Genomic DNA, 11,082 nt, shown 5'->3' with positions numbered 1-11,082 from the left:
GGATTGTTCCAGTGCACCATTAAACCCATTGTAGAGGTCTGAGCTGAAACACAAACACGCGAAAATTCTCAGGGCAGCCGAAAATGTCGAAATTTCAGTCAAAACCATTCTATGTGACCATAAACAATCTGAAAACAGGGCTTTAAGTCTAAAATACCGAACTTGTCCTTTAACTAATCTAATAGTACATAAAGTAGTTAATGGCTACCTTTCTGATGCAGAATTACTAACTCACTCTACTTTAAGTGTTGTAATTACAAAAAAGCAATGACTTTCCTAAGAAATTTGGTGAAAATTGTATGTTAATGTACTACTTAAAATATAATATATTACTGCACACATCATTGCAAAGAGCAAATATCTTAATTAACTTCATATGTATTGTGTATGTTTTAAAGTTAACTGCATTCATTAAATTTTAGTTTTTATCACACACATCTTTTGAAATCGATTTAGGTTTGCTCTCCAGGTGAAACACCTCTCCACCTTCATCTGTTAGCCAGCTGCTTGTGCTGCGATTCTGCAGTCCGGCGCTCTTTAGCTTTTCACTTATCTTAAAGAGAAACAAGAAACATTCAAAGATATAGCTTCAGACTTTAAGGTCTATGTGATTATATCAATGTAGAAATATTTCATCAATGCAGCTAAAATGTGTACGCAAACAGCACAAAACATAATTTACCTATAAAGCAGTTATGTGCAATGCAATTATTAATGTGACTTCTGTTATACTGACTGTTTACCAATGATTTAATTTAGTCTAATTTAATTTGAAGTGTTTCCTTTACATGAATAGCAGCAAATTGCAGACTGTAATTTTTAATGATGATTTCTGGGTTTAGGTACAAACATTCCACCACTACCTTAGGTCTGATATTGGATGTATCAACTATACAGTATCACAAAACACATAAACAGGCATTTCACACAATGCTTAACCCTGGGTTATCTTCATTTTAAATGCTGCTTTTAACACTAGGTCAAGGAGCATTTCACACTTGTAATTCAGAAGTAGACTTATCCCTGAAATTAATTGATTGTGAGCTAATCTTCCAAATATGATAAAGAGCATCACATGATTAGCTGGCCAATTGGAAGACACTGCACTTTTCAGAATGATGATCTTTGTACAAAATCAATGTGTTTCAGGGAGGCAGGGCGGAGGAACAATAATGTATGATAGGTGGAAAAAAATTGTTTTTTAACCAAAACCATGCAAACACATTGTATTACACCAAATACAAAAAAATATGTTGTTTTTGCAACATAATAGGGGCTCTTTAAAACAGCTAAAAGAGATTTAAGTTACGAAAGGTTTTGTCACTGACGCGAAAGCGTAAGACAAGCACTTTTTTAAAGCGGCAGTTCGCTATTTTAATTCAGTCAGATTGACATCGCTTTTTTGATTTTTGACACTTTTGGCAAATATCGAAATAAAAACGTTAACCCAGGGTTTAGAAATGCACAGTGTAAAACGTCATATTATGAATACCCAGGGTTATCCCTTAACCCCTGGATAAGTATGAACAGCCCTTGCGAAAATTAACTATGGTTTTACTACAGGTAAACTGTAATAAAACCATGGTTTTGCTAATGGTATTCAATACACCAAAATAACATGGTTAGTACACTTTTACCACAAATCACATGGTTCATTTTTATAAGAGAGTGTGACATGTGAAAAGATAACCCAGGATTCTGTAAACCTGAGGGTTTAGAATATCTCAGGGTTAACTATTTCAAGTGTGAAAAGCCCAAAATTGTTTGAATGTTCCAGAATCTATAATGACACTGAACACTGTATTAAGGACAATTATATACCTGATGGAGAATGGCAGTTTGAAGTGAAGGGTCATTCAGATTGTATTTGTCATCAAGGGAAAAGGTCAGTCTGACAGTTTGAACTTTGACATCTGTTAAAATACAGAAGATTATCTTTTAAATTAAAATAGATGAATATATCACAGATATATATAATGCATTCAATTAAGTATTTTATTCTCACCGTCATAACAGAAAAAAGGATGCCGTTCATTACAGGAAGAATTGACCCATTTTCCAGTAACTCCTGACATGACAACACAGTCATCAGTTCCTGAACTCTGTAATGGGTATCCTGTTGCCCAGTTTCTGAAGGTGAAGTTGCATTGGTCAGACCACTGCCAAGAGTCTAAGAACAGACCGATCCAGACCGATGGTGCAGATCCAACAACAGCAAGTAGCTCGCTTTTTTCCTGAGCATTTCGGACGGTGACCAGATCAGTGTAATACTGTCTGCAGTAACTCTGAGCCTCTGTCCAGGTGTTCATCAAACTTAAAAGGATGTATTTAGAAGTTTCTATTGAGAGATACAATAAAGGAATCAGGGCTCAGCTCTTCTCCTCATGAATGTTTATCAGGAACATATTAAACATTTAAATAAAGATTGTAATACTCACCATTGTAGCATACAAAATATAAATGCCGATAGCATTGCCTAGTATACCAATTCCCATTATAGCTAAGCCCACATGAACTTGTAAGTTCATCAACTGGTGGGCTGTACCAAGTACTGTACTGAGAGAGTGTGTTTTCTCCATCTGACCAACCCCAACCAGTCTGGTTCACCCCCTGCAGTCCAATCCACACTGATCCTCTGTATCCATTTGTTAAAAATATCATCCTGTTCACATCATCCATCGAGTCTACAGTTGCCAGATCAGTGTATCTCTCTCTACAGTAACTCTGAGCATCTGTCCATGTCATATTCTTATTTATATAGAAGTACTTTCGCTGAGAATCAGAAGTCCTGAACAAAAGTCCTGTTGAAATGAACATGTATAAATATATGCATGTGTACACATATACTTGTGAAAACAGATTTAAATGATGACACCAACCTGACAGCAGAAGCAGCAGAAACACACTCATGTTCATAACTGCTGTCACAGCTTTGAATTTTACACAGAGACAGCTACTGTTATGTTGTTTTCAGTCCTGTACCTAATATTCAATCCTTTCATTTGATGCTGTTACAACTTTGCTCAGAGGTAAATACTCCAAGGATCATCCTCCTAATCTTTCTTAAATAATCCTGCCTCTATAAAAACCAAATGTTTAAGCATGCCGCAGAGTAAACATAAATGTACATTTCTAACAACAAGAAGACATTTTATAGTCAAATAGTTAATTTCAAGTGGCACCAGGATTGCTAGTCGCGGCCCTCATTTGTGTATTAAAATTCTAGTCAAAAAGAGTGTTGTAGATGTCATCACATGATGTAGGTTCATCAGTTATGAGTTACAGAAGAAAACTAAATAATTTGTACCCAAGCACGGTTTATTCCAGGCAACATTTTACAATGAAGGCTGTATTTGTTAAAGGTGACATAGAATGATTGAACGGGGATTTAGCCTTGTTCTGTGATGTGACATGTAGACAAAAAATTTTTTTATTTAGGTCTGTTATGCCTTAGAAGCTTCTTTTAAACCTCTCTCAGATAGCTCTATTAGGGAGGGGGATTTTAAGCAGGTGGTTTTGCACCTATTTGGCTCCCCCTACTGGCTTAACTTGCAATCTCATAACTGATTGGCTGACTTTGCTGCCACTCAAAAAATGCAGCCAATTATTTTAAAGTGGAGGGGCAGAGAGATGCCTGTAATGTCATAAGCATCAGTTTTTCAGATTGGGCCGTTTTCTGGCTGACATTTCTAAGAGAGGAATTTCTATGAGACTGAGATGTTTAGCATGTCTAGCACTTTTTGTATGTTTGTGAATGTGGGTAGACTACCATTATTCAACAAAGACAAGGTAAAAATATTTTTTCATTCTCTGTCCCCTTTAAGATTAGTTCATGCTTAACTAATGTTGGACTTTAAGGCGTCCATTGCGTGTAATTTAGAGGAAAGGCACAAGATACGAATATCTAAGTTCAAATATTTATTGATCAGATTGAAAAAGTTTAACAGCGCTGGGTCCTCTCAAGTAGCGAACAACCAGCTCAGGAAGTAACATGCATATTTATAAGATATGTGACGTCGATCTTTCTTCAGAAAATCTCCACCCACAAAGGCCGTTCCCCTCGTCCATCTGACTCCATCACCACACCCAATTTTAGCCTGTAGGCAAAGATGGACACACATAGACAAAGAAAAAACAAACTGTTCTCCTCTCATCCCTAGGAGCCCTGCAGTTCCTCTCCAGTACTCCTCCACTTTGAATAGCATGTTATAATGCTTTCTTAGAAACAAATCATTAATAAAACATTAATTTATAAAAAACATAAGCTGTAAGATGAAAGTGATTATTATGTAAAACATATTTCAATATCATGACATCATTTCATTATTTGTAAAATTGGTTATATGAATAAGGCACACATTAACTTCTTTAGATAGATAAACACATATTAAATCTTTTACTGCAATACTACTTCTAAGCAAACACTTTAATCATTATTAAAAACCATCTGTTTGGTAAGAAAACACACACACACAGACACACACACACACACACACACACACACAGGAGATTCTGTTCTTCAAGGTTGAGCTGCCCTGCCCCCATTAAATTATTCTATATGCAACCTTCATTTCATTGGTTAATACAAATTTATCAAAGACAACATCTTATATTTATTACATCAATTATTCAATGATTAATACTGATTAAGTAAGAAATACATTGCATATTTTATCCTGTGAATATTAAAGCATTAATTAATGACATAGTTCCCTGTTTGCTTTTCTCCCTCAGGCCTCTCTCTTATCTTAACAATCTCCAGACGTAAATTCCTAAATTCCTAAATTCCTCCTTGCAGCACACACACAAAAGCTGGTAACCTTCCACTCTCGAACATAAACACCTCATTTTTACATAATAGCTCAGTGCATATATGAAACACACAATGTTTATAGAATAAAATGATCAGTTAAAGAAATATAAAAATGGAACAAAATCAATTTCCACAGTCCTTATTTGGACATCTTTGTAACTTTAACACTTTTAGCAATTAGCAAGATTGATAAAACAACATAAAAATCCCACACTAACAATGAGCAATACTTCTACACCCTTAATTTATCTTTATTCGTTAATGCACAGTGAACTAATATGAACCATTGTGTGGACATTAACAAGGATTAATAAATGACGAAAAACTTTATTATCATGTTAAAAAATTATTCTGGCATTATTAGTTAGGGGCCAAGCACCGAAGGTGCTGAGGCACCTGTTGGAATTGTTAGTATTATTATTATTCTGCTTCTTAGCCATAGGTGTCTATGGCAGCCCTATGAAATGTAGGAAAATTATGAAATTTGGCACAGTTGTAGTGGTGGTCCTAAAAAGTCATGTGACCAAAAATGGGGTCTCTAGCACTAACTTTAAAGCGCCACCTGCAGTGCAAATATTCAATGTTCTAATGGTTATAACCGGTGATCCGTTTGATCTATGAAAATTCTACTTAGTACCCATGATTGCTTTCGTCATGCTTATTGTTTTTAATACCTTACAGTAAGACTCCACCCATTACAGTAGCGGTCATTTTAAAATGTACATTATTTTGTTTATTCGCTACTCCTCCTTCAAATTTGGTTCAACTGTTATTTTGGCACAGATGATCTTTGAAGTGAGCCGCACAGAAATGACTGAACAGAATTTTGATATTTATCTTTGTTCAGAAGTAATAAATGCGCAAACTTAACGAGGTTGACGCAAAAATAGTTCTGAGGCTGTATCTCCGTCATTCTTTGATCAATTGAATTGAAATTTGGTACACATCATGTCGACAATGAACTGGGGGGCAATGCTAAATGGGTCCTATGGGTCATGAAATATGGAAAATGGCTATTTTTGCCCATAACTACTGATCTTGGTATCTACGGATTCCTTGGGTCATGCCAAATCTGTTGATATGTATTATGTCGGATTTGACCGAACCGCCTGTCCGCCATTTCGAAATTTGTCATAAATTGTTATATCTTTTGAACTATTGGTCATATCCGCGCAAAAGCTTCGGCATGGTGTCCTGAAGGTACCTGAGAAGTCAGAGTACAGCGCCACCTAGGGGTTATGAACTGTAAAGGTTCATATAGAACTGCTTATAACTTCTAAATACTTTGTCTAATATTAATTTTCTTTGTGAAACTGGATTTACTGGTTTATGCCCATTGCAACTATACCTTATTTGTAATTTTCCATCATTCTGTTCATGTGTTATTATAAGGCATATGGTAAATGATTTTTTTCGCTACTACTTTTACAAATTTGGTTTATTTATACCAGTTTTTGCATGTATAATGTTTGGAGCAGCCGATCTAGGAGTTTTAAAACAAACACACACACACACACACACACACACACACACACACACACACACACACATACACACACACACACACACACACACACACACACATTAAACCAAGTAGCCTAAAAACAATCCTAATAATTATAGTCTGTATAATATAGGAGGGTATATAGGTTTATAATATTTTTGTTTTGTTAAATTATTTAGGCTATTTTCAAACGCGTCAAGTGTACAAATAAAAACAAAAACATAAGATAGATATCATATCACAATCTATTGAGTCTGCATAATAAAGCCAGTGCTTCTAAAGTGAACTGTCTTTCTTGAGAAGTCTCGTCTCTATTGCATTTTCTCATCTTATCTCAGTAAAATGCCTAAAAAATATATACATTTGTGTGCAGCACAGTTTTTAGTCAACTAAAAAGACGCAATGTTTTGCTTTTTGATTTTGAACAAAAAACATCAAATCGACATAAAACTATAATAATAATAATAATAATAATACAATTCTTTGAAAATTAAGTTTTAACGTTTTTACGTACATAAAAAACAAATCCTAATAATAATAGGCTGTGTAGTAAGAAGGCCTATAGGTTTATTTTTGTTTGTTACATTATTTAGGCTATTTTCAAATGTGTCAAGTGTACAAATAAAAATATAAGATAACACAACTATTGAGTCAGCATAATAAAGCCGGTGCTTCTAAAGTGAACGGTCTTGAGAAGTCCCATCTCTATTGTATTCTCACATCCCATTTCAGTAAATGCCTAAAAAAGCGCTATTTATAAATGTATGTATACAGCACAGTTGCTTTGTTTATTGACGTTTTCAGTGTGTAACACTAAAAAGTCTTGTCCTGCACAATGATCAGTCAACTAAAAAAAAGAAGCAATGTTTGCATTTTGATTGAACATTTATTTATTAACAATTTTCATACAGCATTTATAAAACAACAACGACAAACATCAATAATACATAAAAGTATAATAATAATACAATTCTTTAAAAAAATAAAAAAAATTGTCCAGCCGATCTAGGTGTTTTAAAACAAACACACACAAAAAAAAACAAATAACCTAAAAACAATCCTAATAATAATATGCTGTATGGTAGGAAGGCCTATAGATTTATTTAGGCTATTTTCAAACGCGTAAAAAAAATTTTTTTTAAACAATTTTCAAAAGTGTGCAAATAAAAATTAAAACATAAGATAACACAATCTATTGAGTCAGCATAATAAAGCCGTTAAGGCTACTTACAGATCTGCAGGCCTAGTGCACCTTTTTTATGTTGTGGGCCAAAAACACTAACATGTTCACATTCTTGGGTAAAAGACAGCTCCTCGACTTATTAACAATAAATCCTGCTTTGGAAAATATGCGCTCTGCAGGAGTGGAGGTTGCAGGGATGCAGAGCAGGCGTTTGGTGAGCAAGTTGTGGATATCTCTCCTCATTATTTTTCCACCACGCAAGTGGCCCAGCAGTGTCCACTTTACTTCTGTCCTGAAGATAATCTTTCATTTCATCACAAGAGGATCTTTGTGCGCATGTCTCACCAGGGTCATCCTCTGCACCATGTCCACAAAGAAGCATTGCTATCTCCTTCTCTTTTGCAGTTTTCTGTTTTTTTGCCAACGGGTCCTCTGTCATCCCCTGTCTGCTTTGCGCTGTCTCCTGAGAGGCTTAGCCTTTGTGCAAGTTTTACGACTTCAGAATAGGCATCATCCCATTTCTCATCATTAAGAAAAGTAGCTGTTTGAAGCGCGGGTCCAGTACTGCAGTTAAAATGTACAGGCTGCTTGTCATCACCACTCAGTCTTTGAGTTTCATCGACTATCTATTTCCTGCACAAGCTTAAGTTTCATTTTCTTCTTTGTTGGACTATCGTTTTCTGTGACGGCAAGATGACATTTTTTTAGATTCTCAAGCATTGGGAAGGCCGCAGACAGGGATGTGTTAGTCTCCTCCGACAACAGCTCGGTCAGTGTAATAAAGGGCTTAAGAACGTCTGTGATGTCTTCAGCCATATTCCACTGCTCTGTTGTCATGTTCAAAGTGCTGCTGTCACTCCTCATAGTGTAATTGGGGTCCGATTAAACGGCGGTGATGGGCCAGCGCTGCTCCAACAGTCGCTCCAACATAAAGCAGGTGGAGTTCCACCGGGTGGCCACATCCTGAATGAGTTCGTGCTCAGGAGCTTTTTGTTGCACCTGTTTCTCTTTGAGACCCGTTTTTGCTTTGTGTCCCTTTTTGAAGTGTTGAAGTGCCCAACAAGACGGCGCACCGCAGCCACCGTGCGCGACACAGGGTCTTCTTTTAAGGCGGCATTTATGCACAGCTGCAGGGTGTGGCCTGCACACCTAACCAACTCCACATCTGGCCACTGACTGGATCTCTTCAGTAATTCCACCGAGAGTATCATGTTGGCAGCGTTTTCCGTTACCACTGACACCCGCTTTTCTGGTGGAATGTGGTAAGCGTCCGCGACTTGAGTGAGTCGTGCAGCGACATTTTCTCCCGTGTGCGCTTCATCCATCTGCTTTGTTTCTAACACAATGCTCAGTGTTTCCTCTAGGATTTTTTTCCAACTATGGCGGCAGGGGGCGCCCATGATGATTAAAAATGTATATAATTTTTTTAAATGTAGAATATAGGCTACGGTAAACCAACATGTATTTTTTATAATATTCATGCTGTCATTTACTTTTCCTTATATTTATAGCATATTGCTTTTCTATGTTTGATCTAAACTGCATTTTCTTAAAAAATACGTTTTAGAGCTTTGTACGGATCTTTCATTGTAGTTTTAATGTAGTGTGCAAGTTCATGCTCGTGTTTAGCGTTACAGAGCTGTTGCAAAGTCACGCACAGTCCTGTTTAATTTGTCCGCACCGCTGTGATTGACAGAACACCCAACCAGTTATCCGACATCACCAGCAATTTAGTCCACACTCGGCCCGTTTGACTTAAAGACCCCGACCCGGTCACACCGCAAATCGCGCAGTTAAATATAAACCTTTGATGTTCTTCAGACAGAGCTTAATCACAAATAAGTACAGGGCCATTTAAAAACTGCTACCTATCGGAATCGAGTAGAATTTTGGTCTTGGATGTTAGACCCACAGTTTACTCTTGTTAATTGAGTCCCGACCTGCATCTACAACGCAAATGACACGTTAATATTATTACACCCGTTACAAATATATGCGTTTCACCCGCGGGTACCCCGACCCTGCTGTCTGAAACAGATGAAACCACTGTCTGCCTCAAGTTTTAATTACCAACGTCCTTCTCTTCCCACGGGAATAATTTAAGTTTCCTTACAAACAGATTCGACTATTAATGTCTTGAAGTCCCATATGAGTAGTATTCAGTATTTAGCCTTTTTTTTTTAGACAAACATTTCGTCATTAAATGTGAAACTTTGTGAGTTCTTTCCTGAAGAACGGAAGATTGACAGCTGAGCGGTCAGCAGCATGCTGCGTTTATAGCCTATATTCTATAATAACTAATGGCCCGATAAGTTGATTATATGAGTGCAGTGATTCCAAAAGAATGTCCAAAAAAACTCGTAATATGTTAAATCGAAAGAATAATCATGTATTTTCTCGCAGCCCTGCGCTGCGTCCGTGTATATGCGCCGGTTGAACCGCATATGCGTGATGACCTTGAACCTTAAATTACCCTACATTTATTGTCATACAAATAAAAGTAAAACATCATTCGAAACTGTAAATGTGGTATTTTTATTTCTGTAAACTCACAATAAGGAGAAAACATTGTGGTTATTTAAAATCATTAAAAACATGATGTGCTTTCTGCTGCTTTGGTTTTACAACGCGTCACAAAAAAAAACAGAAACTTAAATACTTTTTTTTATTCATTTTGTCAATCTGATAATTATTTAAAGGATAATTCCGGTATTTAACACTTTGAGTCTCATTTCTGGTTTGTTTTGGATGAACTACAATGATAAACACAGAAATTTTGACAATGGGTCGTGTCTTGAGTTTTTGACTCGTTTAGAAGCGTCTCTTGACTGCTTCAGAATGGAAGTCAATGGCCATGCACAAACATCCCATTAAAACAACACTTAACGTTCATTGTCAAAAACGTCCTACTCAACGAGTGGTTTGTGTTGTTCGTTGATGATTAAAAACAAATATATTGGCGCAATGTATATTTTCAATCCGTGATATCTGCTATAGTGGAACTATTTTATCAGATACCTCACAACCGCGTATATACTTCCGCTCTATATTTGAGTCTGAAGTGTTAGCATGCTCCCGACCACTTGATGGCGACAACCACTTTGCCGTATAGACGGTCACAATCGAGCTCAACTTCAAACCTAAGGCTGGTCACTGAGCCATCAAATATGGGAAAAGTTTGTGCGGTCAAAAACTGTGGTACAATCCCTCGAACACGGTGTTGTCATCGGCTTCCTTACCACAACATTGAACGACTAAAGTTGTGGCTTTCATTCCTCGGGTTTGACACAAACACCCCTTGTAGATTTTCTTCGAGAAGCTGACTATCGTGTTTGTGGCTTACACTTTCGGCACGAGGACTATGTTCAATATACAGGTACTCAAAAAAAGTCTCAGAAGAAACTATTTCTGAATAGGGCAGCTGTACCGACGATTAGTGGACCAATGGTAGACGTAGACGACCTCGAGGTTAGCTAAACAATATACAATGTTGATATTTGTATGACTAGTTTAGCATGAACATCTGACTCAAAAGTTGTATGTATATAATAATTATGTATGTATAAATACACACACATACAT

At 36.6% G+C, this 11,082-nt stretch overlaps 1 protein-coding gene across 1 annotated transcript; it reads right to left on the bottom strand.

Annotated features, from left to right (window-relative positions):
• Positions 1 to 214: 214 nt before the first annotated feature.
• On the bottom strand, positions 215 to 3,023 carry LOC135767184 (C-type mannose receptor 2-like). The gene is made up of 5 exons (XM_065276839.1): positions 2,880 to 3,023; positions 2,439 to 2,801; positions 2,006 to 2,338; positions 1,822 to 1,913; positions 215 to 553 (listed from the first exon to the last, which is right to left on the bottom strand). Exons 1-5 carry the CDS (start codon positions 2,914 to 2,916, stop codon positions 419 to 421), a joined length of 960 nt encoding a protein of 319 aa, XP_065132911.1. The 5' UTR covers positions 2,917 to 3,023; the 3' UTR covers positions 215 to 418.
• Between the last annotated feature and the right edge of the window lie 8,059 nt (positions 3,024 to 11,082).

Source organism: Paramisgurnus dabryanus, chromosome 6, assembly GCF_030506205.2.
Source record: "Paramisgurnus dabryanus chromosome 6, PD_genome_1.1, whole genome shotgun sequence".
Classification (NCBI taxonomy): Eukaryota; Metazoa; Chordata; class Actinopteri; order Cypriniformes; family Cobitidae; genus Paramisgurnus; species Paramisgurnus dabryanus.
Note: the sequence above shows the minus strand (reverse complement) of the source record. Positions and strands in the feature narration are given on the sequence as shown.

Bases quoted from the DNA above. Each gene is read 5' to 3' on its own strand.
- LOC135767184 (XM_065276839.1), bottom strand. From the start codon at position 2,916: ATGAACATGAGTGTGTTTCTGCTGCTTCTGCTGTCAG. The intron at 2,802-2,879 runs GTTGGTGTCATC...TCATTTCAACAG, and splicing joins TCTGCTGCTTCTGCTGTCAG to GACTTTTGTTCAGGACTTCT. The intron at 1,914-2,005 runs GTGAGAATAAAA...GTATTTTAACAG, and splicing joins TCCTTTTTTCTGTTATGACG to ATGTCAAAGTTCAAACTGTC.